At 42.5% G+C, this 19,016-nt stretch overlaps 1 protein-coding gene across 3 annotated transcripts; it reads right to left on the bottom strand.

The window, feature by feature from the left end:
- Positions 1-3,445: 3,445 nt before the first annotated feature.
- On the bottom strand, positions 3,446-18,946 carry si:ch211-121a2.4 (transmembrane protein 205). Of its 3 annotated transcripts, none has more exons than XM_068036954.1 (4): positions 18,846-18,946; positions 9,555-9,700; positions 5,603-5,766; positions 3,446-4,619 (listed from the first exon to the last, which is right to left on the bottom strand). In XM_068036954.1, exons 2-4 carry the CDS (start codon positions 9,673-9,675, stop codon positions 4,317-4,319), a joined length of 588 nt encoding a protein of 195 aa, XP_067893055.1. In that variant the 5' UTR covers positions 9,676-9,700; positions 18,846-18,946; the 3' UTR covers positions 3,446-4,316. The 3 variants fall into 3 exon arrangements, with proteins under 3 accessions (XP_067893055.1, XP_067893054.1, XP_067893056.1); XM_068036953.1 differs by having other exon boundaries at positions 18,812-18,896; XM_068036955.1 differs by lacking the exon at positions 18,846-18,946 and adding an exon at positions 17,830-17,986.
- Positions 18,947-19,016: the final 70 nt, after the last annotated feature.

Here is a 19,016-nt window from a genome sequence, read left to right as displayed (position 1 = left end):
CAGGACTGTTACTAGACAAAATTTGATATCAAAATATGAGCTATTAGGAAAGGTGACCAAAACCTTGATCAATGAGGTAGGTTTTAAGGTGCAGCTTAAAAGGAGGAAAGTAGCGAAGAGGTTTAGGGAGGAAATTGTAGAGCTTATGGTCTAGACAGCTGAAAGCATTTCTGCCACTGGTGGGATGAAGGAAATCGGTGATGCACAAAAGGAATTGGAGGAACGTAGTATTCGAACAAAGAACAGTACAGCATAGGACCAGGCCATTCGGCCCTCCAAGCCTGCGCCGATCTTGATGCTTGTCGAAATTAAAACCTTCTGCACTTCTGGGGACCATATCCCTCTATTCCTATCCTATTCATGTATTTGTCAAGATGCCTCTTAAACATCGCTATCGTACCTGCTTCCACCACCTCCCCCGGCAGCAAGTTCCAGGCACTCACCACCCTCTGTAAAGAACTTGCCTCGCACATTCTCTCTAAACTTTGCCCCTCGCACCTTAAACCTATGTCCCCTAGTGTAACTGACTCTTCCACTCTGGGAAAAAGCTTCTAACTATCCTCTTTGTCCATGCCACTCATAACTTTGTAAACCTCTATCATGTCACCCCTCCACCTCCGTCGTTCCAGTGAAAACAATCTGAGTTTATCCAACCTCTCCTCATAGCTAATGCCCGCCAGACTAGGCAACATCCTGGTAAACCTCTGTGAAAAGAGAAGCAGAGTTAACGTTTCGGGTCAGTGACCCTTCTTCGGTCACCACACTACCAGAAGGACATGGAGGCTTTGGAGAGGGTACAGAAGAGGTTTACCAGGATAAAAGCAAAATACTGCAGATGCTGGAAATCTGAAATAAAAACAAGAAATGCTGGAACCACTCAGCAGGTCTGGCAGCATCTGTGAAAAGAGAAGCAGAGTTAACGTTTCGGGTCAGTGACCCTTCTTCGGAAGAAGGGTCACTGACCCGAAACGTTAACTCTGCTTCTCTTTTCACAGATGCTGCCAGACCTGCTGAGTGGTTCCAGCATTTCTTGTTTTTATTTCAGATTTCCAGCATCTGCAGTATTTTGCTTTTATCCTGGTAAACCTCTTCTGTACCCTCTCCAAAGCCTCCATGTCCTTCTGGTAGTGTGGTGACCAGAATTGCACGCAATATTCTAAGTGTGGCCTAACTAAGGTTCTGTACAGCTGCAGCATGACTTGCCAATTTTTATACTCTATTCAGAAAAACACCCTTTCACTGCTACCCTCTGTCTTCTATGACAGAGCCAGTTCTGTATCCATCTTACCAATGAAGGCAAGCATGCCGTATGCCTTCTTGACTACCTTATCCACCTGCGTTGCCACTTTCAGTGACCTGTGGACCTGTACGCCCAGATCTCTCCGCCTGTCAATACTGCCAAGGGTTCTGCCATTTACTGTATACTTCCCACCTGTATTAGATCTTCCAAAGTGCATTACCTCACATTTGTTTGGATTAAACTCCATCTGCCATTTCTCTGCTCAAGTCTCCAACCGACCTATATCCTGTGACAATCCTCATCACTATCCGCAATTCCACCAACCTTTGTGTTGTCCGCAAACTTACTAATCAGACCAGCTACATTTTCCTCCAAATCATTTATATATACTACAAACAGCAAAGGTCCCAGCACTGATCCCTGCGGAATACCACTCGTCACAGCCCTCCATTCAGAAAAGCACCCTTTCACTGCTACCCTCTGTCTTCTATGACTGAGCCAGTTCTGTATCCATCTTGCCAGCTCACCTCTGATCCCATGTGATTTCACCTTTTGTACCAGTCTGCCATGAGGGACCTTGTCAAAGGCTTTACTGAAGTCCATATAGACAACATCCACTGCCCTTCCTTCATCAATCATCTTCGTCACTTCCTCAAAAAACTCGATCAAGTTAGTGAGACACGACCTCCCCTTCACAAAACCATGCTGCCTCTCGCTAATAGGTTCATTTGTTTCCAAATGGGAGTAAATCCTGTCCCGAAGAATCCGCTCTAATAATTTCCCTACCACTGATGTAAGGCTCACCGGCCTATAATTTCCTGGATTATACTTGCTACCCTTCTTAAACAAAGGAACATTGGCTATTCTCCAGTCGTCCGGGACCTCATATGTAGCCAATGAGGATACAAAGATTTCTGTCAAGGCCCCAGCAATTTCTTCCCTTGCCTCTCTCAGTATTCTGGGGTAGGTCCCATCAGGCCCTGGGGACTTATCTACCTTAATGCTTTGCAAGACGCCCAACACCTCCTCCTTTTTGATAACGATATGATCCAGACTATCTACACTCCCTTCCCTAGACTCATCATCCACCAAGTCCTTCTCCAGTTCCGATGAAGGGTCGCTGACCCGAAACGTTAACTCTGCTTCTCTTTTCACAGATGCTGCCAGACCTGCTGATTGGTTCCAGCATTTCTTGTTTTTAAGTCCTTGTCTTTGGTGGATACTGATGCAAAGTACACATTTAGTACCTCGCCCATTTCCTCTGGCTCCACACACAGATTCCCTCCTCTGTCCTTGAGTGGGCCAACCCTTTCCCTTGTTAGCCTCTTGCTCTTTACATCTCAAAAGCCTTGGGATTCTCCTTAATCCTGTTTGCCAATGACTTTTCATGACCCCTCTTGACTCCTTGCTTAAGTTCCTTCCTACTTTCTTTATATTCCTCAAGGGCTTTGTCTGTTCCCAGCCTTCTAGCCCTTACGAATGCTTCCTTTTTCTTCTTTATTCTTCAAGGGTTGTAGGGCAGGAGGAAGTTAGAGATCCAGGAACTTGTACCTTTATACTGCTATAGGACAGATAACCTGCTTTAGTTCTGGACATAGTGCACCCAGGCATAGTTTGTACTTTCCTCATTGACTGAGTTTAGATGGGTTGTTGTTGCTAATTTTGTTTCCTTTCAAATCAGTTGACTCTTTGTTAAGGGAAAGTTAGTAGAAAAAGTACTGTTTGAGTAAACTTAAAAAAAAGTCGCAGTGTCTCTTTGGTCCCACCTGCTATTGCTCTGCACGTGCACAAAACCAGGCAGAAGCTATTTTTAAGTATGTAAGAAGTTAAAGTCTATGCTGGGGACTTAGGGTATGTCATGTTTCATTGAGATTCATCACTGTACAGTCCACAAACTTAACTGGATTTTCTGCTGTTCTGGATGCAGTTATTCTTTTGAATGGGATGTATGTAATTAATAGCTGCTGTGGTGCAGGGAGTTTCTTCCAGTGTGAAAAACACCATTTGTGGGCCTGTCTGATACCAGGTTGCACATCAAACCAAACTTAGGCCCACATGGCAGTTTATACATAATATGGGATAAAGTTTATTTTACTAGATATCAGAACTTTCTCAGCCTAGTCAAAATTACATACAGGAGGAGAAAAACAAATGATAGAGAAGTGCAATAATGGAACTTTCCAAAACTCGCATACTCTTATAATATTTATAGTTTTGTTGACATTCGAAAAGCATTTATTGGTGTTTTTGATAAGATACATTCAATCTACATCTTATAAAGTTAGGTAGAATGAGAGAAAACATATAAAAGTTGATTTATCCAGAGAATGGTGAACATATGGAGCAGACTGACGAGAGAGGTACATACTATCAACTTGGTCAGAACTAGATGGATATTTGGTAGAGAGAGATAGAGTAGTGTATGGCATTTTTTTAATACTTTGGAACTGGCCAGATGGATCACAATAGTCTCTTTCAGTCTTATATATTCCTGCAAGGAGTATATTATATATAAATTGTTCTAATTTCATCTATATCAATTCAGGCTAACTATGAGTATGGCCATCAGCAGGGATTCTCACTGATCGCTCACTGAAAATTACAGGCAGTTCATTCACAAGGTTCTGATTTGCACCAGCACAGTTTTTTTACTGCTGGCATTTACTCAGGAAATTCCTCATTGCTGTGCTCCCAAACTTGGGCAATCCCATCAATTTGAGGGTGGAGGGTGTGAGAAAGCACTATAGCCCACTTACATCCATCATTACACATTGCTTGGGAGACCAAGTGAGGCTATGGCTGGACTGAAATTTAGCATCCCAGAACTGTCTCAGTTGACTAATTCCAGCAGCATTGTCACCTTCAGTTTTAAAATTTTCTGCTCATCATTGACCTTTGTTCAGTTTAAAATATTGAAAATGGTGACACTAGTGCCTAAATATATAATTGGAAAGATCATGTTGGATTACTGTCCACCATCACAGTCAACATAAAGTGGTTTACATTTCAAATTCCTGTGGCTCGTAAAACTCTGCCAAATTACACTGAACCTTTAAATATCTTGCTCAAAGCACCTTTATAATGTGGATAAATTGGCTGCCATGTAGTACAAACTTATCCCATTACAGATGATGCAACATAGATTACATAAAGAGGAGGTGTTATGATACAGGGTTAGCTGGTGCGAAAACTTCTTGTATTTGGGGTTATTTTCCTTCAGCTGGTTATAGGCCTCTCTGTTGATTGACAATCCAATATCCTTCCCCAGCCCACAGCTCTGTTCAATCAGATGCATGTCAGCCATGATTTCAGAAGTTATCTTCCCAAACAATTGAGCATTGAATGCAGCAACAGTCACACAGATGAAGAAAACTATAATCTGTAAGAAAAGAAATTAGGTGTAAACATTTTGAATCAGCATTGCTGACAATCACATAGATCAGTCAGATATAACACAATGTTCCTTCAGTTTAAGGCAGATTTCCACTGTGGGCTAATGATCATCAGAAATTAGCATAAGCCTATCAAAACACACTTCACTTACAGCCCCAATCCCAAAGCCAAGACACCAATGAAAACAGCATGTTTAACAAACTACGCTGTCTATATGACATTTTAATACCTATTTAAAATTGGCTGAGAGGAATGCTGCTCTGTGTACTTGTATATGTTTGCATGTTGCAAGCATTGGCATAAGTGATGAGATTTCAACCTAACAATCTACATTCTTCAACTCAGGTTACTGCATTCCATAGATAATGTCAGAGTGCTTAACTCATTTTTAAAGAAAACCCCTGGTAGTAAACACCTAGGGTTTAGTCCTCAGTTCCCACATCCTCTCCTGGCCCTCCCAAGGTGCTGCAGGAGTACAGGATGAGACTGCTTCAGATAGCCTTCCACAGTATACCTAGCAATACAAGTTCTAGTTCAGAGGACGTTCCCAGAATATTCAACTCCTACTCAACACCCCCTGGAGGCTCTAGCAGTTCTCAATGACTTTCGAGTTTCTTTGAACGATGACAAGGTAGCAGAGCGCACTAATGTGTGGCACCCACAGCATGGTGGGTTAAAACAATTGCCCATGACTTAGCTCATCTCAGCCAAATAGCTGCAGGGAGGGGCACACAAAGGCAGCAAAAAAAAGGAAAAAATAATGAACTGCATTCCTGGTTCAAAGCAGCAGAGCCTGTGAACAAGTTGACGAGAGTTTGTGCATAATCCAGACAGACCTGGAAAAGGGGAAACAATAGCTTTGAAAGAAAGGGCTACATCCCCATCCACCATTATTTCCAACACAAAGCATGCATGCTCTCATCCATTCCAAATCTTTCATTGTGTGATGGTGAGCACTGTGTACAATACCTGAAATGTCTCCTCTTCGTTTAAAAGCTCACTGGGATGATACATTGCAAAGATGGTTAAGTTAAAGAAAGCACAGGCAGATCCAAGATGAAAGTAGTATGGAAAGAGTTTGCTCTGAATGAAGCCAAATGTGTGTCTGGTAAGGTTATTACCCATGATCAAACCTGTAGAAAAAACAGAGGAACATTAAGGGCTTCTAACTAAGTTGTTGATGAAAGCGATGCAAATCTGACTGTAACTTCACCTGCAAGGAGGAAACTTTCCCCTCTCAAATAAGGAAAAAAAAATCATACAATATCAGTCTTAGGCTATCCACATTAGTTATGTTTTTCACTATTGTATTTACACAGTATAAGTATGCAGATCTGCATGAATTCCCTTACTTCACTTTAAGTATATTTTGCACTGCTGAAAATGGTAATTAAGGATGACAACTCAGGCAGCTTTGCTGCAGCAATAACTACATTACAAAAATAAATTTAGTGCAGTACTGTAGGTTCTTTGATGTTGTTAAACTAGGTGTAGGGGTACTTTTTACAGATGTAAATGCCTACATTAAGACTGTGTCATATTTGTCAGACTGAAGTCTTAATAAAACATAGCAGCTTTCACACAGCATGCCAGAACAAGTCAGCAAATACAAACTCAATAGGAGACAAAACATTTGGAAAGGAAAAACGATAGTCTGTTATACAGACTATCACTACAAAGCAATCATTCTCTTGAGCTTAAAAATAAATCAGATAGACTAGTACATTTGTCTGCACCCCTTCATCCCCCATTCCAACAGCTGACTCTCATGATCTACCTTGGCCTATAACCCCCTCAATTTTCCAATAATGGAAAATATTGGGTTACTGTTCTGATGTGCAGGCAAGCCTGCACCTGCAATGCAGAGGGCTGTCCTGGGTCATTTTAAATGTGAATCCCTCCCCTGTTTTAAATTAGCTACAGGTACAGGAAAAGGCACAGACCATTTGGCATGCAGTACACTGCTGAGGATGGGGAAATCTGGCTTAAAGGGCTGCACACAGTCACTAAAATGGAAATTATACTAGCGTTAAAAACTGGAGAAGGAGATGGAGTGACAGGGAGATGTACGAAGGGAATTCCTGAGCATAAGGCACTGCCACAAAGGAATTTTGAGATGCAGAAAAACAGGAGTATAAAGTGGAACAAAACAAGGAGAGTCCCACTGTGCTGGACAACCTCTGACGGTGTGGTCAACTGTGTCAAAGGCTACGGAGAAGTCAAGCAGGATGAGGGGTGATAATGCTCAACAGTCACAGAGAATTTCGTCTGTGACTTTGAATAGGAGAGTTGATGAAGCTTAACTAAGCTGGAGTGGGAGAAGAGTGCTTCCACATAGCAGGGAGTTAGATGGGGTGCAGTATCATGATATACTTCGTATGGAGAAGTAGGGTGTTTCTGTGAACAGTGATGTTGGAAGGTTACATATGCAAATTATTTTTGCATTCAAATGCTGAATCACACTACACTTCAAAAGCATTGGAAAGAATACCAAAAAATATAATTTCTTCAAACGTGTGGATGCATTAGTTTTAATTTTCCAAAATTCCCTAATTTCTGGAAAGGCTCTGTCTGATTTGAAGATAGCAAATGTTACTCCTCTATTCAAGAAAGGAGGAAGACAGAAAGCAGGAAACTACAGGCCAGTTAGCTTAACTTGTCATAGGGAAAATGCTGGAATCTATTATTAAGGAGGTTGCAGCAGATCATTTAGAAAATCTCAATACAATCAGGCGGAGTCAACATTGTTTTGTGAAAGGGAAATAGTATTTAACTAATTTATTAGAATTCTTTGAGGAAACAACAAGCAATCTGGATAAAAGGGAACATGTAGATGTGGTGCACCTGGATTTCCAGAAGGCATTTGACAAGGTGCCACATCAAAGGTTACTAAACAAAATAAGAGCCCATGGTATAGGGGGTAACATATTAGCATGGATGGAGGATTGGTTAGATAATAGGAAACAGAGAGTAGGCACAAATGGGTCATTTTCAGGTTGGAGTGCCATTGGGATCAGTGCGGGGGCCTCAACTATTTACAGTCTATATCAATGACTTGGATGAAAGGAGAGAATGTATGGTTGTTAAATTTGCTGATGATACAAATATAGGTAGGAGAATAAGTTGTGAAGAGGACATAAGGAGTCTTCAAAAGAATATAGATAGGTTAAATGAATGGGCAAAGATCTGGCAGATGGAGTATAATGTGGGAAAGTGCGAACTTGTTCACTTTGGCTGGAAAAATAGAAAAGCAACATATTATTTAAATTCAGAGAGATTGCAGAACTCTGAAATGCAGAAGGATCTGGGTGTCCGAGTACACAAAGCACAAAAAGTTAGTATGCAGGTACAAGAAGTGATTAAGACGACAAAAGCAATGTTGTCATTTATTGCAAGAGGAATGGAATATAAAAGCAGAGATGTTTTGCTACAGTTAGACAGGGCATTGAGAGCACATCGAGAGTATTGTGTACAGTTTTGGTCTCCTTACTTAAGGATATAATTGCATTGGAAGCAGTTCAAAGGTGGTTCACTCAACTGGTTCCTGGGATGAGAGAACCTTTAGGAGGACAGGTTGGACAGGTTAGGTCTGTATTAATTGGAGTTTAGAGGATGAGGTGATCTGATTGAAAATATATAAGATCCTGAGGGGACTTGACAGGGTGGATGCTGAAAGGATGTTTCCCCTTGTTGGAGAGACTAAAACTAGGAGGCAGTTTAAAAATAAGGGGTCTCCCATTGAAGAGAGAGATGAGGAGAAATATTTTCCTCCGAGGGTCGTGAGTCTGTGGAACTTTCTTTCCCAGAGAGTGGTGGAGGCAGGGTCATTGAATATTTGTAAGGCAGAGGTCAACAGATTCTTGATAAGTGAGTCAAAGGATAGGCAGGAAAGTGGAGTTGTGTCCACAAACACTTCAGCCATGATCTTACAGAATGGCCGAGCAGGCTCAAGGGGCCCAATAGCCTACTTTTGCTCCTAGTTTGTATGTATGTTCTAAATTTTCATTGTGAAAATTACACTTTTGTGTACTTCAGTCTTTTTTTAATTCGTTTTTTTGTGTGATGTGGACGTTGCTGGCTAGGCCAGCATTTATTGCCCATCCCTAAGTGCCCTTGAACTGAGCAGCTTGCTAGGTCATTTCAGAGGGCATTTTAAGAGTCAACCACATTGCTGTGAGTCTGGAGTCACATGTAGGCCAGACCAGGTAAGGATGGCAGATTTCCTTCCCTAAAAGGACATAAGTGAACCAGAAGGGTTTTTACAATCGACAATGGTTTCATGGTCATCATTACACTAGCTTTTTTTAAAATTCCAGATTAATTAATTTAATTCAAATTTCACCATCTGCTGTTTTGGGATTCAAACCCATGTCTCCAGAGCATTAGCCTGCACTCTGGATTACTAGTTGTGACATTACCACTACACCACCTCTCCCTATAAAACAACTGATGAAATACTGGGTGCAGTTTGCACATATGTCATGACAAGTTCATGTCCCAAAGCACTTGTAAACCATTCCTTTTTGTATGTTCCATTTGAGGCCATTGGATGCAGAATGTAATCCAAAACACTAACAAATCCTGAAGCCCAGGAATCTGATTTAAAAGAATTTCATTTATTGAAGCTACTTTGATGCAGTGGCCTTGATCATACATCTTTATTGAGGGCTACAATTGTTGTACACTTTTTTTCTAATGAGTTGGCAACTTTTTGGGGGCAGGAGATGTGTCAATAGTTTTTAAGCTGTTCAACAGCTTCCCAAGTTCTATTAGCTGTCAGTTATGTATGCTGCAGATGCATGTTGATTGTGACATGCTTGAACCTGCTAACACTTGGTTCTGTTACTGGGAATTTAACTATTAATAGCAATAGTTCAAGATGGGAAACTATTACAGTACAGAAAAGAGGAGAGACACTCACCTGATATAAACGTGACCCATATTTGCATTCCCCAGAATGTAGACAGGAACATCAGATGGAGAAGTTTGGCAAATGTTGTGGGTTCTCCTTCAGTAGGCATGACAATTGGCACAGATGACATCACACAACCAAGGAAGGAGGAAACTCTGCACCAAGTTACAGAGAATACATAGAGGGGAGGTGAAGTGCAGAAAGAAAGTTAAACCAAGCTCAACGTGATGAAAGGTCACAGACCTGCAATGTTAACTTTGCTTCTCACTCCACAGATGCTGCTAGACCTGCTGAGTATTTCCAGCACTATTTGTTTTTGTTTCAGATTTCCAGCATCTGCAGTATTTTGCTTTTATCTCAATGTGATTATCTCTGACCCAATTTGTAATTAGCAAAATGTAATAGGTTTTAAGCAAATAAAGCAGGGATGGGGCAAGAGACAACAAAAGGCAAGGTGTTGATAGGACAGCGTCACAGAGAATAACTGACCAGAAGGTCATGGAGTAAGGGCAAACAATGTGTTAATGGTATGGTGAAAGACAAAACATTAGTGCAGAGAGAGTGTTAATGGACAGAAAAATGAACAGCCCTGGCCCAAAGCACAAACGTGAAAAAAAAAAAGTGGGCAGGCACATGGTAAGAAAAATGAATGATGAAACAAAATAAAAATATAAAAGAAAAAAGAAAAAAATAATTGAAAATAAAAAGTGGGGGCCCGTCATGCTCTGAAATTATTGAACTCAATGTTCAGTCCGGCAGGCTGTAGCGTGCCTAATCGGTAAATGAGATGCCGTTCCTCGAGCTTGTGTTGATGTTCACTGGAACACTGCAGCAATCCCAGGACAGATATATGGGCATGTGAGCAAAGGGGTGTGACATCACTGTGTCTTTCGTTATCTCTTGACCCACCCCTGCTTTATTTGCTTTAAACCTATTATATTTCTAACCTTTGCTAGTTCTGATGAAGGGTCACTGACCCGAAATATTAACTCTGCTTCTCCCTCCACAGATGCTGCCAGACCTGAGTATTTCCAGCATTTCTTGTTTTTATTTCAGATTTCCAGCATCTGCAGTATTTTGCTTTTATTTTAGCCCATTGACATTACCACTATGCCATGATGAAGCCATTTTAGCTACTTCAATTAAAGAAAGCCCTTGTCTAGAGCATGACTACCCGACCCGAACCCGTTCGGGTCGGGTCGCTCTTCCAGGTCCGGCATTCAGGCTCGGGTCGGTCACAGTGACAGCCAGGATGTCAAGGCAGGAAATGTGCATTCAGACTCCGCACTGGTCTGCAGTGAGCAATTCCATCCAAGATAGAGCACAACCTCTTTAATATAATCAACTTCATTCCGGTGGTCGGATCGGGCGCAGGAAAAAAAAGTCAAAGGACTTGGGCCAGGTTGGGCTCGGGTGGGGTTTCAATTGCAGACCCAAGCAGGCCTTTAGCCTTGTCCTGGCTGAGCTACTTGTTAGACTTTTATCTCCAGTTCAGTCTCCTGGTATTTCAGATGCAGATTGCAGTGGCCATCTTGGCTGCTAGTTTTTTTCAAAGTTACTGTGGGACTTTTTTCCATTAAAGTCTAATGTAAGTTTCCAACTGATTCAATTAATATTTCTCATTTGGCATATAGGGTTTTCTTGACACCTCCGTACCACGTGCAATGAAATGCGACGATAGGAGTATTTCATTAAAGGGGTGGAAAAGAAAAAGCATGCATGCATTCATTCTCACTCACTCACTCCTGTTAGAATTTCTGCAGTTGGTTTTTCTCTGCAACAGCAATGCTGATTTAATTTTTCAGAGTCTTGCCTGGGATGGTTATGTGTTGTCAAATGGGGTTAAAGTTTCTCCAGTATCAATTTGTAATACTCTGGGGATGTGCATCTCAATAAACATGGGGTGAAGTGTGGGGTCTGCAAATTTCCATTGTATAAGCTAAGTTCTTTGGTATGTACAAGCTTTAATCCCTCAACTGCTGTTTTACAACACGTGGCTTTAACCATTCAGGTTCCAGTACCATGATAATTTTTCTCCCTATAGGGGCTGTGGGTAATAAATTGGTTTTAAACCCCTGTGAGGTGTCTGAGATTCCCTCTGGACCCTTGTTCTTCCTGAATTTGGAATTGAAATTGTTGGGTTTGATTAGCTTTGGGTTTGGACCCTGACCATTGAGTTCTTCAGTGGGTAGATCCACCCTGACCTCACTTTTGGTTTTCTGGTGAGTCACACGTGCTGTTTACTTTAGGGCATTTTTGTTTCCCTTTTCCCTTTACTGTGGGGAGAGTCTCTTTGCTAATCTGCCCCATGTCCTCTGGGACATTCCTGCTCCCAGGTGTCTGTCCAGCTTTCACTGCACTCCCCTGTGGCACTTCAACTAGGTGAGGCATCTCCCTCACTGTTAATTTGCCTTTTTGGGAACTTTCCTTATTCTTGCAGGTTTCTGTAAATGCTATTAGCAGCCTTGGTAGGGTTCCCCTTTGGCTTGCATTTACGTAGGAGACTGTGGGGTGTTATTTTTCCAACATTTCAGGATTTGCTAATGGGACAGTCAGGGGTTCCAGTTGGAAATTCTCCTGGCCCTCCTCTAACCTGTCCTCACTGTCCTCTTCATCCCCTTCCTCCCTATCTGTCTGACAGACCTGTGCTTGTCTGTTCCCTTTTGTTTTTGGCAGGGGTCCCACACAATTCACCAGCACTCTGCTGAAGAGTTCCCCAAAAGCTGGTAGAGAATTAAAGTTGTAGGTTTTATTTAATTCAGCAAAAGAGGACCAAGGGATTGATTAAGAATGGGAAAATGGAGTACGAGAGCAAGCTTGCGGAGAACATAAAAACTGACTGTAAAAGTTTCTATAGGTATGTGAAGAGAAAAAGATTGAAGACAAATGTAGGTCCCTTACAGTCAGAAACAGGGGAATTTATTATGGGGAATAAAGAAATGGCTGACCAACTAAATGCATACTTTGGTTCTGTCTTCACAAAGGAGGACACAAATATCATACCAGAAATGTTGGGAAACACAGGGCTTAGTAAGAGAGAGGAACTGAAAGAAATCAGTATTAGTAGAGAAATGGTGTTGGGGAAATTGAGGGGATTGAAGGCCAATAAATCCCCAGGGTCTGATGGTCTGCATCCCAGAGTACTTAAGGAAGTGGCCCTAGAAATAGTGGATGCATTGGTGGTCATCTTTCAAGATTCTATAGACTCTGGAACAGTTCCTACAGATTGGAGGGTAGCTCATGTAACACCACTATTTAAAAAGGGAGGTAGAGAGAAAGCAGGGAATTATAGACCAGTCAGCCTGACGTCGGTAATGGGGAAAATTCTAGAGTTCATTATCAAAGATTTTATAGCAGAGCACTTGGAGAACAGTGGTAGAATCGGGCAGAGTCAGCATGGATTTACGAAAGGGAAATCATGCTTGACAAATCTACTAGAATTCTTTGAGATGTAACTAGTAGAGTTGATGAGGGACAGCCAGTGGATGTGGTTTATTTGGACTTTCAGAAGGCTTTCGACAAAGTCCCACATAAGAGATTAGCATGTAAAATTAAAGTGCATGGGATTGGAGGTAGCGTATTGCGATGGATAGAAAATTGGTGGCAGACAATGGGTCTTTTTCCGAATGGCAGGCAGTGACTAGTGGGGTACCGCAGGGATTGGTGCTAGGACCCCAGCTATTCACAATATACATTAATGATTTAGATGAGGGAACTAAATGTAATATCTCCAAATTTGCAAATGACACAAAACTGGGTGGGGGGGGGGGGTGAGTTGTGAGGAGGACGCAGAGGGGCTTCAGGGTGATTTGGACAAGTTGAGTGAGTGGGCTAATGCATGGCAGATGCAGTATAATGTGTATAAATGTGAGGTTATCCACTTTGGAAGCAAAAACAGGAAGGCAGATTATCTGAACGGCTATAAACTGAGAGAGGGGAATACGCAGCGAGACCTGGCTGTTCTCGTACACCAGTCGCTGAAGGTAAGCATGCAGGTGCAACAGGTGGTAAAAACGGCAAATGGTATGTTGGCCTTCATAGCGAGAGGACTCGAGTACAGGAGCAGGGATGTCTTGCTGCAATTATACAGGGCCTTGGTGAGGCCACACCTGGAATATTGTGTGCAGTTTTGGTCTCCTTATCTGAGGAAGGATGTTCTTGCTATACAGAGAGTGCAGCGAAAGTTTACCAGACTGTTTCCTGGGATGGTGGGACTGACGTATGAGGAGACATTGAGTTGGTTAGGATTATATTCGCCGGAGTTCAGGTGAGGGGGGTGGGGGGAGCTCATAGAAACCTATAAAATTCAAACAGGACTTGACAGGGTACATGCAGGAGGGATGTTCCCGATGGTGAGGGAGTCCAGAACCAGAGGTCATAGTCTAAGGATACGGGGTAAACCCTTCAGGACAGAGATGAGGAGAAATTTCTTCACCCAGAGAGTGGTGAGCCTGTGGAATTCGCTACCACAGAAAGCAGTTGAGGCCAAAACATTGTATGTTTTCAAGGAGTTAGATATAGCTGTTGGGTCTAAAGGGATCAAAGGGTATGGGGCAAAAGCTGGAACAGGCTACTGAGTTGGATGATCAGCCATGATCATAATGAATGGAGGAGCAGGCTCGAAGGGTCGAATGGCCGACTCCTGCTCCTATTTTCTATATTTCTATGTATATTGCAGGTTGGGGCTTCCCCACAACCTGACACGTGTGGAACTCCACCACATCTTTGCGGAATTGTGGCCTGTCAAAATGCTGTCTTATGTGGGTTTTGATTTTTCATACACTGATATGTCCAGCCATTGGAAGCGCATGGGCCATTCTTAATATTTCTTTACGGTACTTCAGCAGCACCATTATCTGGTGAACCACTTCAAATTTCAAAACATCCCTGAAGGTTATCAGGATTTTGTATGCCAAGGAAAAGTGACTCCATACCCCTCGAGTGGGGCAAGCAACCCATAATCATACTCAGGGATACAGGGGCCACCAAGTCCCTTTTGCTGGGAAAAGGCATGACCTTTCTCCCAGAGAGTGCAGTGAAGGCTAAGGTGTTAGTGAATAGTATCAGAAGGCGGTGTATGCCCATACTGTTATATCGGGTGCACTTGAAGTGCGACCTAGTTTCAGAACCAGTAACTGTGGGGATTGTCCCTAGTTTGCCCATGGACGGGATCGAACTGCTCCTAGGTAATCATCTGCTGGGGTGGGGGGTGGGGGGAGCGAAGGTGGTAGCTTCCTCAGTGGTTTTAGAGAGACCGAAAGAGGTCAGGGGACAGAACAGTTGCAGGAGAAGGCCCTCAGCATTTCCCCTGACTTGTGTGGTGACTCGGTCCATGGCCAAACAAGCTCCCTCAGAGGAGGATGAACTGGCACTGCAGACAGGTGAGTCTACCGTCTGGTTATCTGAAAGCTTCTTTGAGAAGTTAGAGCATCCAAAGGATGGGTTAGACAGATCTTCCCTAGTTGAGGCTCAGCAAGCTGACCCAATATTAAAGAAGTTGACACAGACTGCCCAAAACGAAACTGAAGCAAAGGAAGTCCCTTGGGATAAGGACTTATGTACAAGGGTAAATTCATCAGCCAGAACTGCGGCCTGCCTGGCTCTTTGAACCTTTTGTTCCTCTACATGGGTTTTAATAGAAAGGGGAAGTGTGTTTTTAAATCCCTTAAGAAGGATTTCTGAGATTTCCAAATGTGGGCTGTACCTTAAGTGCCCTTATCCACTGATCAAAAGCAAGCTGCTTAACTCTCAAACTCGAGGCGTTTGATCAGGCTGCTTCTGGAGAGTTCGGAACTTCTGGCGTTACGCTTCCAGGGACTCCCTCTGCTTCAGCTTTGGTTTGGGCAGTCTGTGCTTACTTCTTTATTATTGGGTCGACTTGCAGAGTCTCAACTCGGGAACACCTGTCTAACCCATCCTTTTTTCAGAGAACCAGACAGTCGGGTCATCTGTCTGTAATGCCAGTTCAGCCTCCTCTGAGGGAGCTTGGTCATATGCCCCCAGGATAGCATTTTTAGTCATCTCATAATCTGATGAACTTTCATCTGGCAACAGTGAATGAACCTCATGGGCTTTTCCTGTTAGCTTGCTTTATAACAACAGGGTCCAGCTCTTGGTTGGCCATCTCAGCTGTCTTGCAAGCTTTTCAAAAGTGACAAAAGATGCTTCCACATTCTCCTCATTGAGCTTTGAATCAACTGGAAGAACTTTAAGAACTCAGCACACGGCCCTGAGCTAGGGGTAGCTTCCTCACTAGCTATGCCTTCACTGGCTGTACTGGGTCTCCCCCTAATTAATTCAAGCCACCTTAGTTCTCTTTCCGCTTCTGGAAAGTTCTCTCTTTTTCCCTTTCTTCACACACACTCTGTGGAATTCTAACTCCAGTCTCCTCTGTTCTAATTGTATTTTGGTTAACATTACCCTGTCTGTTTCTGACTCTAACCCGGTTTCTGAATCTTCAGGTTCAAGTGAAAAATGGTTGACCACAAATCTTAGGATTTCAGATTTCTTAGTTTTTGCCTGGATAGTAATCCCTAACTGCCCAGCTATATTTCCTCAACTCTTCAATAGATAGGGTCTTTAACCTGTCCCAAGTTCCTTTTCTCTGGCTTAAGGAGGTACTGGCCTTGAGTGTGGACATGTTAGTATTCTAGCAGTGAAACACAAGAAAACTGTATTTTAAGTTTTTTTTAAATTTTGAGAGAGATCTATTTGGTTTCCCACTTCCAATTTCTCATTGGTCGTTGGGTTACGATCTCAGACAAGCCCCCAAATTTCTGTTGCGGTGAAGTGAGGGGGTGGTTCACAGTTGGCCCCTCTTGCCCTTCCTCTTATTTGATCACAACAGGATGTATTCCTTTTTAAACAGTGGCTGTGCTTACCACCTCAGTGTTTTACTCTTACTGTGATTGTGAAAGAATCAATTAAACAGGTTTTCTTGAGTTTAAACAAGAGAGAGAGGTAAGTTTATTAAACTTAACACTCTAACCCCGATTTAAAAATACGCTACATTATTCAAGAACACATTCACATGAGAATCTCACATGCACAAATAGATTAGAGGGAAAATAGATTTGGTGATTGGATTAAAGTCCAGAATAAATAAAGGTTAAATACACTGTTTGAGGTTGGATGATTAATTGATTGTCCAGCTAGAGTTGTACTCTTGGGAGTCTTTGATTGGTCAAAGTGCACTTTGGTTGGCTTGTTTTGCTCAGGGTTTGCTTGAAGGCGGAATTGTAGTTGGCTCTTCCCCTGGTTTCTGGCTGTAGCAGTTTGTAGGCTTGGAGGGTCCACAGTCGTAGTTGGTTTTTAAACTTGATGCTTTCTGGGGAGGGAAAGAGAGAGAGAGACAGAAAGAAAGGGAAGCACACAGCCTCCTCTGCTGCTGCACACTGAGTTACTGCTGGTCTCTGTGTAACAACTCCCAGTTTCTTCAGAGATGGACAGTCACATGGTTCCTTCAGGTTTTCCGGAACCTTCTAACGAAATTCAAGATTCCATATGCCCCAGGATGTCAATTTACACTTGGAGGAGGGTTTGTTCTTTCAAAGCCAAGATGTGAGGATTGCCTTGACTGTTGTGCTAATGAACCCATTTTAGGTAATTCAGTCACTTAGAGCAAGCCCTTGTCCTGGCTGGGCTTCTTGTTGGACTTTTGTCTCCAGTTCAATCCCCTGGTATTTCAGATGCAAATTGCAGTGGCCATCTTGGCTGTTAGTTTTTTTCAAAGTTGTAAGATTTTTTTCCATTAAAAGTCTAATGGAAGTTTCCAACCGATGAACTTAATATTTCTCATTTGGCATATAGGGTTTTCTTGACAGCCAGCATAGACTGGATGGACCGAATGACCTCTTTCTGTTCGGTATATCCTACATAATTCTATGTAAACATGGCCCATTCCTGCCTGTCCCAATATAGTCATTAGATCTTCTGCAATAGCTTTGCCTTCTGCTCCATATAACCATTTTCATTCTGGACCCTATCTCATCCTCTTCTATATGAGAACACTTGCCAACATTATTTATATTTATCAACATTGACTGATCCTGCCAGAAACTCTGCATCCTAGCCTCCAACTCCATTCCCTTCATAAAAGCAAAATACTGCAGATGCTGGAAATCTGAAACAAAAACAAGAAATGCTGGAATCACTCAGCAGGTCTGGCAGCATCTGTGGAAAGAGAAGCAGAGTTAACGTTTCGGGTCAGTGACCCTTCTTCGGAACTCCCTTCATGACAGTTCACAACCTTGGTGTCTTAATTCACCCTAATCTAAGCTCTCACCTGTCATCACCAAGATTGCCTAGTTTCACCTTACTTCATCTCCGGCATTACTGAAGTTCTTATTGACGCTTTGTTGGCTCTAACCACAGTTTATTTAATGGTATCTTGTGCTCCACACCACAAACTCCATCTCACTTGTATAGTAGGACGTTTTGTTCACTTATCGGAAGAATTCTGATTTAAAAAAAAGATCATTGACCTGAAACGTTAACTCCATTTCTGTCTTCACAGATGCTGCCTGGTCTGCTGAGTGTTACTATTTCTCTACCCCCCCCCCCCATTTTGTTCAGTCAGTTTGCTTGTCTTCCAGTTTTGAAATCTGACGAAGGGTTTATAACCTGAAATGTAACTTTTTTTTGCAGATTCTGCCAGGCCTGCTCTGTATTTTCAACTTGCGTTAAAAGGCTGGCCGGAGTTACTCAGCTAGGTTTTGGACAGTAATGTAAAGTCCTGGAGAACTGTCAACATTAAATGGACCTGGAAAAGGACCTTGGGGGTGGGGGTTGTATGTTTGTGTTGGGGGTGGAAAGTAAAAACTTCGATAACCAACAGGAACGGTGGGAGGCTAATCTATGTTTTAAGGTTGTTGCAGGCGTTCATTAAGCAAAGCTGCAGAGAGTTTAACAAAACTAAAACTATTTTGTTGTTGGAAAACACATTCCTGCACTTTCCCCTGAAAGAGAAATAGCGCAGCGATGTTGACAACCCGTTAATAAATAAAACATTCAGATCTTCCTCCAGGATCGCAGACACAGCTGTTCGGTCAAAAAGACCCAGATTAAAGTTCAACTAAACATTCACTGATAGATTGTTTTCATTGAAGACAAAAGTTAAACTTTGAATCCGTGCGGCTCTTTTTCGCATTTTCCTAAAATCCGTTCTTTAAATCAGGAATAAAGAAAACTACAGTTACATTTGCTGCTTAAACTTCCACTGGAGTAAATGACTCGGGTAAAAATACAGAACACTTAGCCTCCTATACCTTTTCCTGAGCTGGGCTACAAGATACAGCCTACCTTACTCCAACGCTGCGCTCTCAAACGAACTTGGATGCCAACCTTCTTCTCCCACCCCCCCTTCCTACTCTCCTGATTGGCCACATGCTACACTGTAAATAGACCACACGCCGCCTGCTGCGTCCCAAAAAGAAAATGCCAATCAGCGATCATGTGACCGCACCCTCCATT

The sequence above is a fragment of the Heterodontus francisci genome, chromosome 8, assembly GCF_036365525.1.
Source record: "Heterodontus francisci isolate sHetFra1 chromosome 8, sHetFra1.hap1, whole genome shotgun sequence".
In the NCBI taxonomy this organism is placed as follows: Eukaryota; Metazoa; Chordata; class Chondrichthyes; order Heterodontiformes; family Heterodontidae; genus Heterodontus; species Heterodontus francisci.
This window is presented reverse-complemented; position numbering and strand designations above follow the sequence as displayed.

Coding starts and splice junctions, on each gene's coding strand:
- si:ch211-121a2.4 (XM_068036954.1), bottom strand. CDS start 9,675: ATGTCATCTGTGCCAATTGTCATGCCTACTGAAGGAGAACCCACAACA. Junction 5,767..9,554: donor ATGGGTCACGTTTATATCAG/GTGAGTGTCTCT, acceptor TTTTTTCTACAG/GTTTGATCATGGGTAATAAC. Junction 4,620..5,602: donor ACGAAGAGGAGACATTTCAG/GTATTGTACACA, acceptor CTTTTCTTACAG/ATTATAGTTTTCTTCATCTG.